Source organism: Oreochromis niloticus, linkage group LG6 (assembly GCF_001858045.2).
Source record: "Oreochromis niloticus isolate F11D_XX linkage group LG6, O_niloticus_UMD_NMBU, whole genome shotgun sequence".
NCBI classification, from domain to species: Eukaryota; Metazoa; Chordata; class Actinopteri; order Cichliformes; family Cichlidae; genus Oreochromis; species Oreochromis niloticus.
In genome coordinates, this window is record NC_031971.2 from 14,435,041 (window position 1) to 14,451,870 (window position 16,830).

General features: G+C 42.5%; 1 protein-coding gene across 8 annotated transcripts in view; it reads right to left on the minus strand.

Moving 5' to 3' along the window:
• The window catches only part of fat1a (FAT atypical cadherin 1a), an 84,820-nt gene that overhangs the window by 54,015 nt on the left and 13,975 nt on the right, over positions 1-16,830 (minus strand). For all 8 annotated transcript variants that reach the window (XR_002062444.2, XR_003220639.1, XM_019360091.2 and 5 more), the window contains exon 3: positions 11,740-12,054. Coding sequence is in view for 6 of the 8 variants with exons in the window: in XM_019360091.2 (XP_019215636.1) it covers positions 11,740-12,054 (315 nt within the window). In the remaining 2 variants the exon portion in view is untranslated. The remainder of the gene's footprint in view (positions 1-11,739; positions 12,055-16,830) is intronic.

The window sequence follows — 16,830 nt, forward strand, 5'->3', positions numbered from 1 at the left end:
GGACTAGACCCTCACCGAGACGGCCACCGTCGCATGAGAGTCTCGGCAGACTGTTCACTCGCTCTCCGCGAGTGGAAGAAGCCAGGTTTCTTGTCTCAGGGCGTTGCCATGGGGGCAGTTTCAGCCAGGAAGGTGGTCTCCACAGATGCCTCTCTTTCGGGCTGGGGGCCACCCACGAAGGCAGAACAGTGAATGGGGAATGGGGCCCTCACATGCGCTCCACCCACATAAACTGTCTGGAACTGCTGGCAGTTCACCTGTCGCTAAAACATTTTCTCCCTTGGCTGAGAGGTCATCATGTTTTAGTGAGGTCGGACAATTCCACTGTTGTGGCCTACATCAACAGACAGGGGGGTCTGGGGTCCCACAAGTTACACACACTGGCACACAGACTGATAGTCTGGAGCAGTGTCCACCTGCTGTCACTGAGAGCAACTCACGTGCCGGGAATCTTGAACTTTGGAGCAGATCTTCTCTCCAGGGGCAACCCACTGTACGGAGACTGGAAGCTTCACCCAGAGGTGGTGAAGCAGATCTGGCGGCGATTCGGTCAGGCGACCGTAGACATTTATGCATCCAGGGAGAATGCTCAGTGTCCCCTGTTTTACTTGCTGCACGATCAGAGAGCTCCACTCGGGGTGGATGCTCTAGCTCACGAGTGGCCAAGAACCCTCCTCTATGCTTTTCCCCCAGTGGCCCTCATTTCTCCAACTCTGGCCAGAGTGAGAGAGAGAGGTCACTATATGATCCTGATAGCCCCGCACTGGCCAGGGAAGCACTGGCTGGCGGAGATTTTTCAGTTGCTGTGCGGCCCACCTTGGCCATTACCACTACGCAGAGACCTCCTGTCTCAGGCATGGGGGGAAATATTCCACCCCCACCCAGAGAGGCTAGCTCTACGGGCTTGGCCCGTGAGTGGTTTAACCTGAACACAGTGGGGCTCCCTCATAGTGTTATCGACACTATTCAGAGTTCCAGAGCATCGTCTACTAGGACGCTATATGAGCACAAGTGGCGTGTGTTTGAAAGCTGGTGCTTAGAATCACAGGCCATCCCTTTTCAGTGCTCTGTGGCTGTGATTTTGTCATTTCTTCAGGCCCTGATTGATGAAGGTAAAGCCTTCTCCACCATCAAGGTGTATTTGGCAGCAATTTCAGCCTGCCATATTGGTTTTGAGGGAAAGACCGTTGGTCAGCATCCCCTAATATGCCGTTTCATGAAGGGTGCACGGCGTAAATTGCCTACATCTAGGCCACTGGCTCCATCATGGGACCTTCCCACAGTGTTAGCTGCGCGCTCCTGTGGCCCATTTGAACCCCTGGAACAGGTTGAGTTAAAATTTCTGTCCTTGAAGACAGCTCTATTAATTGCTTTAGCTTCAGCTAAGCGTGTAGGAGAGATCCACGCTCTCTCAGTGCATCAGTCATGCATTCAGTTCTCCTCGGATAATACGAGGGTCAGTATGCGGCTCAACCCTGCCTTTATCCCAAAGGCTGTTGGCACATGTTCCCCTATAGAACTGCCGGCCTTTTACCCACCGCCTTTCTCCTCAGAGGAGCAACAGCGGCTGCATACCTTGTGTCCAGTCCGTGCTCTGCGCATTTATATGGACAGAACCCAGAGTGTCAGACAAAGTGACCAGCTGTTCGTGTCCTGGGCTAAACCACACATGGGAAAGCCTGTGTCTAAACAGCGCCTCTCCCATTGGATAGTAGGAGCAATTGCCCTGGCCTATACTAGCAGGGGCCTTCAGCCTCCTGCTGGCTTGCATGCGCACTCCACTAGAGGTCTGGCAACCTCATGGGCTCTTTTTAGGGGAGTTTCTATTCAGGAGGTGTGTGCAGCTGCATGCTGGGCCTCACCTCACACATTTGCTAGGTTTTACAGGTTGGATGTAACAGCACCTAACCTGGCGCATTCAGTCCTCAGTGCAGGTTCTTCCCAGGTGGGAGCCTCTCCCCTGTGAAGTGCTGTTGGGGACAGTTGTCTTCTTAACAGGCATGTCTGGCAATCCGGGAGTCAGTATTTCTCCCATAGTGAGACACGAAACGAATGCTATGAAAGAGAACTTAAGGTTATGTATATAACCCCGGTTCTCTGAGTAGCATGAGTGAGTGTCTCACCAGACCGCCCTCCTTGCTATGGAAGCGAGGAAGAGGTGGGCTTGTTTTGAATGACATCTGACGCTATGTCAGCCTATTATATAGGGAGGTGCTAGCCCCTCCTGACATGGGTGTCACTTAGCCAGCCTGTAAGGGCTGGCGTAATGGTATTTGAGCTTCTGATGAGGTCACGCAGGAGGCGTTCCCATAGTGAGACACTCACTCATGCTACTCAGAGAACCGGGGTTATATACATAACCTTAAGTTTTCCTGATCGATCACAGTGGACTAGCTATATCTAACTTTAAGTCGATAATGTGTAGCCAAGCAGAGGAGCTGGCGAAGCAGGGTTTAAAGAGCAAAACAAAGCAAAGCACAAAAACCAAACTACAGTGCCGTTGGTGCATACAGTCAGCATTGTTTCTTTTACTTTGTCTTCTTCTTCTATTGTTATTACTCCTCCTTAGTTCTTGCACACAGCTTGAAAACAGCTCAACAACAATGCTAGCCCCGCCCGGGAAGCTAAATGGCTAATTGTTCATCCTTCCACGGTTCACTGGACCAGTTTAGAAACCACTTTCCCGTGTCACAATACCAGACAAATCTGTTAAATCGATGAAGTGGACAGACTCGAAGCTTTGGGTTAAGCCAAAAACTTCAGGTCTTTCTCAAATTTTTTAAAGTCTAAGTATTTTAGAATTTTGATGGAGCATGAAACCAGCGCTCTTTCTGAGGTCTGAGAGCGGAATCAAACATTAAATGTGAAAAATATGTTGCATCTGGTGCGGACGAGAAAAGCTGTTTGATGCAAGTTGTGTTGTGGTTTAAAATGCTTTTGTTTGCTTCTGTTCCATTTATGTCTGACATGCTGCCAGCTTGCTGGCAGATCTCTGACCGAGGGACTTGCCGCCCACTCTAATACTCCGCTGCTGATATCACTTGCAGAAAATAATTCAAACTTTTTTTTTCCCCCTAAAAACTTTGACTGTTCAGTAAATCTCAACCTGTTTGCAATCCTCCTACCGGGGTACACACATGCCAGGAGTGGTCCCTCTATGCAGGCCTTACCTTCACAAACCTCCACTCTGTCACTACTTAAATGTTAAAGAACTGTAAAATGATTAGTTAGTAAGCCAGAGCTGACCGACGACGTCTTCACTTTCAACCCGCAGCCTTTGTCACAACACACACACACTCTCATACACACTTACACACAGAAAAGCCATCCTCAGGCGTGGGCTGAGCTGGGCCGACAGTAATTATAGCCATGCTGTTTTGAGAGGGGTAGAAAAACAACAGAAAGGCAGCAGTGGCACTCTCAACCATGGCCTTGAGCGCTACAACCACTGCTCCAAAATGGTGGCCTGAAGGGAGTAAAGGAGTCCAGGGCATTGTTAGGGTGGTTAATTGCTGTTGAGATTAGCAGTCTTGAGAGTGACACACATATTTATGTGACATCCATTTAGCCGTGACTCCAGACAATCAGGAATGTGCTGGGTGTCTGCAGTGGCTGGAGACGTTTAGTATCGCTGATGAACTGACGCTGAGCTCTGGCCGAAAGAAGAGGAAAAAAAGAGCTAGCCAAGGACAAAAAAGGGTAAGAGCGTAATATGACACCGCCATGTCACAAACGCCTAGAAGTTCTACTAATAAACTTTTTGTTGTTATGATTTTGGTCTCCTTTTGTTTGTCGATGTCTGACTGACAGTGTGCCAATGAGGCATGCACGCCCCTGCTGCCATTATTAATTTCGTTTGTGCACATAGGGCATCTAGCACATTAGCGTTTCCCTTACCATCACAGTGGCTGCCTCCCTAACGAGACCCTCATCTTTCCAACAAAGCAAAGGGGAAAAAATGTAATTTTAAAAACAAAACATTGTGTGTTGTTTGCCTAATTTATGCTCACTTATTTCATTTTAGCTCACTGTTTGTGTGTGTGCCGTGTTTTTCTTTCATTTAGGGTTGCACTAGTTTCTCTTGCGTGACAGAAATACACTCCAGAAGTTGTTGTTAAGAAGTTGTTAAGAAGATTGATCTGTTACCCCTACCACCCACACCCCCAAAAAAATCTTTTCATATCTGGATATGAAGAGATGAAAAAAACACAACTTGCGAGTTGCCTGCTTCCTCAATTAAATGCTTACAATTTTTCTCTTGTGAAGAAAATAACAAACAGAGACTGTATTATTTGTTATCTATAAACTCTATGTTAGATCCCAGACAAGCGTATCAATATTCTGAACTTCATTAAGATGTAAGTGTGTGTCATTTAAGCCTAAAACATCACATCAGTTTCCACTACTCATGTGGCAATCAATACTTTTCAAAAAGAAAAACAGTGTAAACTCCGGTACACTGATACTAAAAACCAAAACCAGACAGTGAGTTTATAAAGGAAGGTTACATCAAAACAGGAACTCCTTGTTCACTTTTAATAGCACAGTCTGGAAAATGCTGCCGAATAAGATATCCTGACAATTCCCTTCTCGAGGCATGCTCCTTAAAAGCAGCTATAGTTCAACAAATCTCCTCACCAGACACAGAATTTAACAAATGCAACCAAGAGAAGCCATGTAAGCTAATGAAAGCACACTGACACATACATAAGAGCTTTGTTTAATTTAGTCAAATTGATTAAGAGGGTGTGGACTGAGATTTCTCAGCACCTATTAGCAGCAGGGCGTAGTTCTAATCTGAAAACACATTGTGTAAAATTTGGCGGATTAAGGTTTCCAAATTCTTGTCAAGGATGTGGACGCAACAGAGAAGCTAAGACAGGGCAATTCTGAAATGTAAAGACATAATCAATGGTCAGGCTAATAACAATTAGGTCTGCATGGCAGAACACATACAGGTAACCACCAATCACAATGATTTAACCTGTAAAGCAAACTGGCTGAGGTAAACCTCACCAACAAATATTTTTTCCCTGCCTTTGAAGGAATGCTTTTAAAGTAAAGGAAGCATCTGAGGTTACTGTCATGAAAAGATTGTTAAGACTGTTTTTGGCATAGAAAACACAGGTCACAGGAGGAAAGAGGACGGCAGCAGGATAAAGGTGATGCTAGCAGTGCAGGACTTAACAGCTCAACCATTTTATTCACATTTACGACCAAACAACAGACACACGCACACTGTATTCAGCAGAACATGTTCGAATATAAAGTACTCAGTATTCAGCCTGACCAGGTTCAGTTTTTCTGAACAAAAACCAAGATAACACACCAACAGTGAAGATGATGCTGTTACAGTTTAACATCGCAGCTGAGATAGTGAACACATGTAGGGAGAAAGTAAATGAGTAAAAAAGCAGTCCTATATCACATCACCTCAAGCTGTAAATTTTGTGGAATTTCTTGTAAATGTGGCTGCAGGCCGACAGGAAATATGTGGCATAATTACAATGCTGAGTAATCTGAGTCATACATGATATGACAGGACAGGAGCTTCACGAGGTAACACATGTCTAACAGCTTTTTACAAGTTTACTTCCACATCTATACAGCTAACTTAAGAAATATGTGATATAAATGAAGCAAACTCAACAAACCAAAGCACAGCACATTAAGCTGACTGTGCGATGATACTGTAATGTCAGGGATAGCATTTTATCTACTCGGCTGCCTTCTGCAAACCCAAATCTCTCAAAGATTAAATCAAAGCTGTCACCTGATCTGTGTTAATGACACGGGTGGTTGTCATAGTTACTGTGCTTCATTTTACACCGACATGTTTTTTTTTCCTTGCATTTAGGTCATGGGGTTGCTCATCTGGCATTCATTAGTTTGTTTATTCACTTTGCACCGAGTCAATCGCAGTTCTCTTCTAGTGTTTTCATCCATCCATTTCTGCTGTACTTTCACAAGAATTTCCATACAAAGTCAATTTTCTTCCAATTTCATTTTCAAATCTGTTTTCTCTGAAAATCCAAGGTTATGGCATTTGATACTATTTGCAAAAAAAGAGAATGAGTTTCACAGTGAGAAAACAGATATACCACAAAGGTTCCAGATTGGATTTAATCTAAATATCTAAATCTTAGCTCACCAAAACACTTAAGATGGAAAATCTCCTTTTTCACAATTTGTTTCTCATATTCTCCCTTGAAAGCAGTGACAATTGTTTGGCCTCGAATCGCAGGAAATAACCAGGAAGTTGTTGGAAGTATCCATTTCCTATCTTACTTCCCCTCATAGTGGTCGGGCCTTTGGTAAACCACAGATAACATCATGTGTGTTTTCTCTCCTGAACAGAGCAGGCGTTATTGAAAGTTGACATGAGCGCCACAAAAAGTGGGCGATACACAGCAGCAAATCTCAGCGACTGTTTCCCTGACCTTTAAGTTCATCCCCTGGGTGCACGGCGTCCAAGCTTGCCAAAGCATCCCCTATAGTATTATCTTTCAGTTGTTAGCAATGAGCTTCTAGCTTCAGAAGAAGAAAAGGGCTGAAACTGTTCAATACAATTGCAATAATGAGAATTCACCTGGGTGTATCGTTCTTCATTGGGGTTTAACAACTGGAAAGAAGGGTAAAAACAGTCATGCATAGATAGCCATATTATATTAGCTGTCAGTCAGCTGTTGCTTCCACCGTCTGGTGGCAAATTTTGTTAAGCCTCAATTATACTTTCTGCATCCACGAGTCCACTCAGGTCCAAGTGATGTAAATTTCATCATCAGACGGTGAGTGCAGGGGTCTGTGTGTACATCCATGTGCCTGCCTGTTTTTTGTGACTTTGCAGACTTGTCCATGGAGAATTTACATTACAATGCACCAACTACGCATGTGCCCCAGGCAGCAGACTTCAAGCGGACTTCAAAGAATTATAACAGGAATCGCTGCTTGGCCAGCGGGTCTCCAGCTGTCCGTGTCCGCAACGGAGTATAATCAAGGCATAAGATGCCATTATCATAGATTGAAGTTTAAGCGTGATGACTATAAATCTCATATATATTAATTTTTTGGCTTCAAATGATTATGAAATCAAAATCATAAGGTTCAAACTTTTTCCCTTCATTTTCACTACAAAGCTCTCTGTTTTTCTTGTGTCATAAATCACGTTCATTTCTTTACACCACTGCACTTTCTTTAAAGGTTTCAACTTGTTTAGTGCAGCTGATGACTCAAAGGCAGCCTTTGGTCAACAAGAGCAGTAAAACTCACAAAGCTTCTGTCGGTCACCCCGTGGAAGGATTTTTAAGGGCTGCCTGCAAGCTGCCTTTTTCTCCAGAGCGCTCTTTCATGCGGTCAGCTTTTTGCAGCGCGTGATCGCTGGCTGCTGGCTTCGGCTCTCTGTCACACTCCCTGTGCCTACCAAGCAGGCCTCCCAAAAGGCGTGTGAGAGTCCTGCTACCGAGGACTCTCTTCCCACCCGTCTGCACTCACATACTTAGTTTGAGGCTAAAACTCCTATGTCCCACACACCTCTCACCTCTTATTCTCATTTATTTTTCGGCTCCCAGTCAGAAAATCTTTGTGTTAACTAATCGAAATTACAACATTAACCAGAAATATCAAGATAGCAGCCTTTCTATCTATTAGCACACACCGATAATAATCTACTCTAAAATGCCGATGACAACACTAGGGCAATTAAGGAAGTGTTAGAAAGTACCAAGGCTACACAAAAAAAAGGCTGCATGGGTACAACAGGAAGTGGAGTAATGAGCATTCAGCAAGATAAGATAGCTATCATAGCGATCTTTACTCCGGCACTCTTCCCTCTGCTTAGACATGTAAATCTTCCTGAGTGTGTGTTTATGAGCATGCAGTGTGTGTTCTGACTACAAGTTCTGCTTGGCTGCCCTTTTCTAACAAATGCATGTTCTGGCATAAGACCCTCGTTCAAAGTCCACTAAGTCATAGCACAGCAGCAGCATTTCAGAGAAGAGAGAGAGTGATTCACCAGGTAATGAACGCTGCTTACTCTCCCACAGAATAGGTGGGCAACTCGTGTCAACAACCTCTGATGAACTAGCTCACAGTACTGACAAATCCTTTGAGCAGAGAAAATAAAAGTAGACAGCTAGTGGGCTGGCTGTCTCAAGTGCAGTATAGGTAGACAAACTATCACGATTCTAGATGTACAACCACGTAATAAACAGCTTGACTGTGTAATACAACCAAGTGGAATTCTACACAAACAACATGTGTGCGCACACGTATGTGTCTCACGTTCTGCTGCGAACTGCGGACTCCAGGCCCACAGTCTTCATCCTGGAAATTCAATTCTTCTTAGCTGCCAAATAAAGCCTGGAGAGCCTGGAACAACTGTGGTCATGTCCGTGGGAGGGATGAGATCTGTGCCACCACACAACTGAGCGCTGGTTCGTCTTTTCAATATTTTAGACTCGCACAGCATTATTTAAATTCACTGATCTCATACTGATTTAGAAGACATAATTCACAACCAGCTGACTGACACAATTTTCTCCCCATGCAGATCTGCCTCGTTTCTCCTTTCTCTCTTTTTCAATCCTTTCAAAAGTGAGCCAGTGTCAGGCGGTTAAGTTCTTAGCTTTCAGATGTTGGGACTGCAATACTGTCTGCTATAGAGAAGAGCTGGCCTTGCACTTTAATGACAAACTAAAGTCAGGGATTGTCCAAAACAGCAGGACTTGTTTACTTGGCAGAAATAAAGTAGACCTAAGCCTTTCATCCTGAGCTTTGCTGAGCCAGTGTGCGTCTGTGTAGAAAAAGGACAACCAACGCCATACAAGGCGTCAAGTGAGGCCATCATATGTGCTTGAATCCGAGCTGCTTGGAAGCAGCGTAAGGCCTAGCCCATGATAGAAGGCTAGATAGTTAGCTTGGAACACTTGCCTATGAAGTTTGGAAACCCACACAAAAAACACAGGCCTTAACGTCTTTTCCTTTCTCCCTCCCCTTTGTAGAGCTTTGTAGATGTGCCAAGACAGGGCCTATGCTTCCAATGCAAGTTTAGAACATGTAATTACAGAGACGTGCATGCATAAATTTAAACATTTTCAAAAACCTGTAATATGCGGTTAGAATGTCATACTGAGTTGATAATATAGAGCGATATCAGGCTATTTTGGATCTTTGTTTAATACCACAGGCATAAATAAATAAAACAGCTCCAAGTTTTCTACAAAGAATGCCCGGTTATTCCAGTCTTTCCTTTAAAATTGCACTCTATATAAGTCAAGTCATTTTCACACATGCACTGCAGCTCTGAGCTTTTCTGACATTACTTGGAGCAGTTGCAAGTGAGAATGCAAATGTCCAAATCAGTTAAACTGGACAAAAAAGGACCTCACATCACAAGCTCCCTAGTGCAATGTCTGGATAATGTAATGTATAAATAGCGCAGGTAATTCTCGGGAGAATTCATGGCAACTGAGTGTGCATCACGTGTCCTGCCTCTTGCAGACTCTGACCGGGTGCCACCACAGCCTAAACCACAGAGGATTTCTAGTAGCAAGAGCATGCCTGATGCAGACAGCCTCCTGTTTCTACATGTGAGAACGAGCAACTCTGAACAATGTCACAAAAATCCGCTTCATGTGGGAAAACGGCTTTCCTCTCTAGTACTCAGCTGCACTGGGCTCCCTGTTTTCTCATGTTCTCACTGCCCACCTACCACGCCACTTCCACTGAGTGCTGCCATCTTCAAAAACAGAGAGGATGAAGTAAATCAGAGCAACAGAGCAGTGATTCAAAGTTTTCCGTGTCCAAACCACTCTGTGTTGAACCTGACGCACAGAGCTCTGGTGTCCCACTGATAAAAGTTTTAACATGCTTTGATATGCATGAACGGGTCTTATCCTTTTGCTTCAGTGTAACCATTTATTTTTTTTCTTCTTCAGGAGCTCTTCTGACAGTCACGAGAACGAACCACAAAATGATACTGCAAATTGTACTGTAAAAAACGTTGTGTCCACAGTGGACTTGGCCATAAGCTTCATAAACACGCTGTAATCCTCGGAGCAGGAAATATTTAGTTCAGATATGTGGGCTAAGAAGACTTTTTTCAACTGCTAAATAAGTGATGCACTGCAAGTTTTACCATAGGCATTTATACAAATCCAGAAACCAAAATATATCGAAGCTTGAATCAAGGAATTATTTAGGGGAAAGTAAAAGGTCATCTTCAGTGAGGAAGAAATAAATAAATAAACATGCTGCCTTGCAAGAAAAAGCGATGCCACATTATCAGCTGCTTCTGTGTAAACACTTCTTTTCAGCTATATTATTATGAGTCCCTCATCCGTAGCTGGACAAAAGGTTAAAATATATCAAAGACATAACAGATTTAAAAAAAAATTCTCTACTGCCTAAAATCTACTATAAAAACAGTGTTAGACTTTGTTGCAAGATAAATATTCAGCCTCCCAGCACTTCTATTTCACCATCCCAGACTTTTTATCAGCGGGTGTAAGCTGATTTCTGTCATGCATGCAGACAAAACACCGACCATATGTTCGTAAGTTATCCTTTTGTTGCATCATTTATTTTTTCATTCTCTTCCTGTGCAGCGGGGAGTGCCCGGCATATTGCTGTGAGGCTTGTTTGGGAGGCACGCTACGTGATGAATCCTTATTTGGTCAGAAAACTCACATTGCCACTTCCAACAAAAATACCTCCAGTTTGTTGATGTGGCTACCTTGGGAAACAAGACCACACACGTCAGTGAGGACAAACTGGAGCAACTGCTGCCCTATCCATTCCTCTTTCAGTCTAATGATCATTAGCATGCAATGATCAATAGCAGACTTGTGTGCAAACTAAGCAAGAAAGAAAAAGCATTTTCTGCAAGACATCCAGAAGTAACCATCTCATTACTAAAACTTTACACTGATGTCAGCTGATTAATTTGACATTTTCTAAAGGCAGCATCAACATATTAGCACAAACGTAGATCGCACTTTCTGAGTGTTTGAATTCAGAGTCTGATTAATATCAATAAAAATGCAGATTTAGAGAAAAGCCATGTCTGTACATGAGCTTCACTTTGCACCTATTACAAGTATATTTTGTGCTATTCAACTAAACATAGCCTGCTCGGGCAACTTTAAAAGAGCCCAATGAAATATTAATCATCACACCATTTCCAGAGTGCCATATGAGTACACACTTTAGAGTGTTAGAGTGGAAAAACCCCAGTAGGCTCAACCCACTCCTGTTCTGGGTGAGTGTGTTCACACTGCTCTTCCTTTTCACAAGAAAGGAAACAGGACACCTCACAGAAGCTCGCCACCTTGTCGGCAGTGCACCACAGTATGTCTCAAAATCAAAGGATAAGTTAATACTTTGTATGAGCTTTGTGTTTGCTACATTTATAGTTGGCCTTTAAAGTAGACGTGTTTAGATGAGGAAAATGCACGTGGCGTTTCAGGCTATTTCCTGTTCATTACGTGTATGCAGTTATCACTCAGGGTCTCCACTATTTACAGGAAAATCATGTCACTGTAATCCAGGTAAGACAGTACTGCTGTCTATATTTTTTACCCTGAGCTAATGCACTTGTAGTAGTCTGCTAGCAGCTGTAATTCAGGGTTATAATTTGTTCTGAAACACAATATAAGCTCATGACTCAAGAGCAGGGATCTCCTGCTCTAATAATGCAATCTGTAGTGGCTTGAATTTCTATCCCAGCAACAGCAATCTTACCTGTCTTGGTGTTAATAGCAAAGAAACCCTGGGGATTCCCGCTGGTGATCTTATAGGTGAGTTTATCGCTGGCTTTGGCGTCCGGATCGACTGCGTTGATCTGGATGATTGACACATCTTTAGCGGAGTTCTCCATAACAGAGGGGTAATAGACAGGCTCAGAGGTTTGAGGTGCATTGTCGTTGACATCTTGGACCTCAATGTAGACCTCCACAAAAGCTGAGAGGGGCACCACGCCACGATCCATCGCGTAGACTGTTAGCCAATAGTGCGATGTTGTCTCACGATCCAGCAGTTCCTGCGTTCGGATAATACCTGCAAAAATAAAAAGACGTAAACTGGTAAGTCTTCATTATGTTACAGAACATTTTTATATGCAACACATGACCCTGAGTCTCACATTACTGTCGGCGCTATCAGTGATCTCTGAAAGCGATTTGGGGTGATGAGAGAACAGGAGCGTAAACACCAGCTGCCCCTGAACAGCCAAATGTAAGGGCTGATTGAAAGGACTTTGCCTGACACATGTCAGGATGGCATATTTACAACAGTCAGCGCTCTGCTGTTTACATTTCATTGCCATGTGGAGGCTGTAACCTTCAGCTGAGCAAACACAAACGAGCTTTGAGACACATATGAGTTATACATGTTTACAACTGTTAATTGAAGAATGGCAGATCGACAGATTCTGCACTCTGAAAACGCTAACAGTGTATACGCTATGTAGCTAGTTTCGTGACACTGGTTTCATAAACAGTGCAGCTCTTATGTTTTGAACAATGAACTGCTTGACTCAATAAATCCTCATGTGTTTTAATATGTTAACATGCATGAAACAAAGTGGCAGTGTGAAAGTTCTTGCTGAAAACACTAGCAGCAACATTTAAATGAGTGAATATATTTCAGAGCTTTTCATCCCCATCTGACTTCCCAAGTTCTCAGTATGTACCGTAACAAAGGATAAGTTATTGTGTGAGCCTTTCAGTAGGGGCAGGTGTTTAAGTTTGGGGGAGAGGACGTGTGCTCGTGACTAAGTGTTAGTTTCCTGGTGAAAAGTGTTAGAAATACAGATTATGGACCCTGATCCCACCTGACATTAACATATGTCCTGGGTTATGCGATCTCAAGTAGTTAGCTGTAAATATGTCAACTCCTTGTGAGATCTGACTTCCTAGGATTATACGCAATTAAACACGTAGCCCACATTATTTCTGTTTGCCAACCCCATATGCCAGAGGCCCACATAACTGGGCAGACTAACAGAACTGACCTGTTTTCCGCAATAACCTCAAATTTAAATCTAAACCGACTCAATCTGTTCATATAATTCTCACGACCTGAACAATATAAACACACAGGTAGGGTACAGTCATTTAAGGGTGCTTTAAAATGACTTGTGCAATTAATACAATGAATAGTATCCAACTTTTTTCCACCAGCGGTGGGCACATCAGGGTAGGGAGGTGAGTAGGTGGTCCTAAGTGTGACCCAGGACACACAGGATACTGGAAGAATGCGGCCATGCGTGGCCAATAGCACCTCCGAAAGTGACCTCAGAGACTGGATCTAAATGCATCTTTGACAACACCTACTTAATACACCAACATATGACCGGAGTCTCGAGTGCAACATGACCAGATTTACAAATAACGATTGTGTAGTATTGTGTAACTAATGGTTAGTCCATTTTCTTACTGCTTTTACTTTCAATTTATTTTCCATTAGTTTTCACCAACATAATTTTTTTTGTAGTGTAGTTCTTTGTGAGCATAATGCATCTTTTTAGATTACTCGCTTATAAGCAAACAAATCGCTTTACTCCAAACATTGTGAATTCCATGTAATAGCAGACACTTTGGTTAGTCACACAAATCAGGTCAGTGACTGAATGTAAATGCATCCTGAGGCTACATTATGATATTTTTTCACCTTTCTGTTTGTTCATCAACATCAAACATTCTTAAGAAGAACCGTAAAACAAAAACAAAGAGCACAGAAAATGAATCACTGCCTGCCAATAATGTTGCAACAGTGAATTATCTGGATATCTTGCACATGTGAACTCTCATTACTATCAACAAGCACCATATTTAAGGCTGTGAACGGCAAAAAAACACCAGAATGTCTTTCAAACAATGGAAACCTTTACACCAGCAGCTATTTAAGTGTCTGTATTATTTGCAATAACCTTGATAACATCAATGAGAATTTATAGTTCTTCTCTGATTCTGTTGTTATATGAAACTAATAAAAAGTGAATCATGGCTGGATCATTATCAGGTTGGTTACTCATTTTAAACTACACTTCCTGGTGGTCCCGATAAGGAGCCTCCATATAATCATAAATGCAAATTTCAAAGGTTCAAACGGTTTGGTCGTTGCCGGTCGCCCATCAAGATGTTGAGGCCAGAACCTTGATCATCAATCCCCTCCCACATCTCACTAACACCACACTAATGTTACTTTCTACTGAAAGCCTTCAATGTACACATTATACTTAAAGTAAACATCACCCAGCGCTATGAAGTAGTTTAAATAGGCTCTCTCTGTGCTGCTGTTGCCTTTCTTCACACACAATGTGCTGGTGAAGTAAGTGTTACTGAGAGCAGACACATTTCTTACCTTGGGTAATATAAGATACCTCCAAATAGAGATAACACCCAAAATGACTTGTCACAAAAATTCTCAAATTTACCATGGGTGGGGAGTTTGGGGGTGTACAGCTAATTTATTCTCACGCCCCGCTTTACTTTAGCTTCCCTGCCTTTTCCTTCTGGGATCCTCTCTTGTCATTAGTCATCATTACAGCTCTCTCAACTTAGCTTAAGGCTTGTAATAAGAAGGGGTATTCAGGCAAGGGAAAATAGGTAGCTCCCAAAGCTGAGAATTCCAGGCAAAGACAACTTTGGGCAGTAAATCTCGAATGCAAAGTAGATGAGCCCATTGTTGCATATATAATGAATTAAAGCTGACAACACAGAGGAGGGAAACTTTTTGAAAAATTAAACAATACCCTAAAACAGACGTAAAATGATTACAATAATTCAGTACATAATTTATTAAAATGCCATGATAATGACTAATTTATAAGAGCACTAAAGCTCAGAAATGTCAATGCACCGCTACTTGAAGAAAACATGCAGGAAATTGCAAATGTTTGCCATAAATAAGAAATGCGAACACTTATGTGAGGCATCCTGAGCAGAAACACTAAAGCATAGTGGGATGCATGCTTTAGACATCTGCTAAGGACAGTAATAGAAAAGAAAACATTACAAAGCAAATGTTAAAGAGTAGAATGAAAAAGAGGTTGGTGTGAGGAGAGGAGGTGCGGCAGAGGAAAGGTAGTCATGTTTGCACATGCACATGAACATCAAAAGACAAAGCACCAGAGAAAAGAACAGACAATTGGGAAAGTATGAGCCATCTTTTGTACTTCAGCCAAAGAGATGCCCGTGGTTGATTGCCTATCTATACAAGTGGCAGACAAAAAAGTAACAGAGCAATTCGACTTTCACCGGGGTCATACACTTTGCTCCCAGATCTTCACCTTGTAGTTACCAGCAAACACAATCTAACATCATATTTAGAAGCTAAACAAACTTTAAAGAGGATCCTGCAGGGGTTAGAGGCCACACTTTTACAGTTACTGCAACAGTAAACAGTTTTTCTTCGTATTTATTTAAAAAGAAAACTGACTGGGCTTGACCTTTAATTTCTGAAACAGCAGATAAGGAAAGTTATCTGCTATGGCCTTGGGTGAAAAGCTTCGAACAAAGCACATGAAAAATGAATCTGAAGAATTTAGTCGCCACACCCATTCCATATACCTGGCCTACCCAGTAAGGCAGAAGTAAAACCTGCCCTTGGGCCACAAGAAAGAAAACAGACTGTGCAACAGCCTCTGCCAGATTTGCTTTCCGCTTTTTTCCCCCTTGCTCTTTTCTTTTCCCTCTGGCTTTGTTCTTCAAAGCTATCTGAGCACAGTGGCAGTGTGGTCGAGTGTTGAGACAGCCAAAGGACTTTCAGCTATCGAGACCAGCAGGTATTTTGTGTATCGAAATCACTGCTAAATCAACATCCTGTGCAGATACCCGATGAGTCTATTCAATAAGAATTCTCTGAAAAGACAGAGTTAGCCACTGAATGAAGAGGGGAGAAATCTGCTTTGGAAAAGCTGTTGGAAACTGTTTGTCTCTTGTGCTGATTTCTTCGCACATGTTTGACCTGACTCTTGTAGTTTGCATTTGACCGTCAACGACCTGAAAGGTTTGTTGTGAACAGCAAACAGGAACCACTTCCTCGTTCATTCTGCAGCTGAAAAGTCGGGGTTTGCTTTGAACTAGATACGTTAATTTGTCTCACCTCTACCCCACATTCCTCAGCCTTCTCAGGCCTTGAGCTGCCAAGCTTACATAAACTTTCACAGTGCCCCCTACCCCCACCATCCCTTCTCTTTCCACAGTCCTGGCAAAATGCTTCAAATTCCACTACCTCCTTGTTGGGTCTAGAGTAATAAAAGACTCCCAAACTAAGCTTTCTCTTGACATCAGATCATCCCAAAGTTCCCAGACATCTGTAGTCAAGATCTGTTTTAAGGATGCTAAGCCTTAATGCTAAAAACGCCTGAAATATGAAAAAAGTCAAAGTTCTGTAAGTCAGAGTTTAGTTTGACTTATAGTTTATAGTTGTTGTTTACTAAAATTACCTATTCTATTATTACTGCATAGTAAGGTACAACCTTCAGACTATTTTATCACTATTTTATTGTGTGCACTATAATAATACTAACTTTTCTTGCAGTTTATAGTTAAATCCAATTGGAAATAAGCGACCGTGGTTAAAACTTTGACACGCTAATCTTTCCAATAATTGCACACATAAAATACATTTACATAACTTTGTTATAAGCAGACATGACTCACAAAGATTTTCGCAGTCATCATAACTGCGAAAGGTCTCACAGCTTATCAGGGTGTCACATCATCACATAAAAAATATATATGCTTTTTATCTCATTCAACATACCAGACAAACTATTACAACCTATTGAGGCACTGAGTCATTTTACTTCATGCATCACTGAAGGCG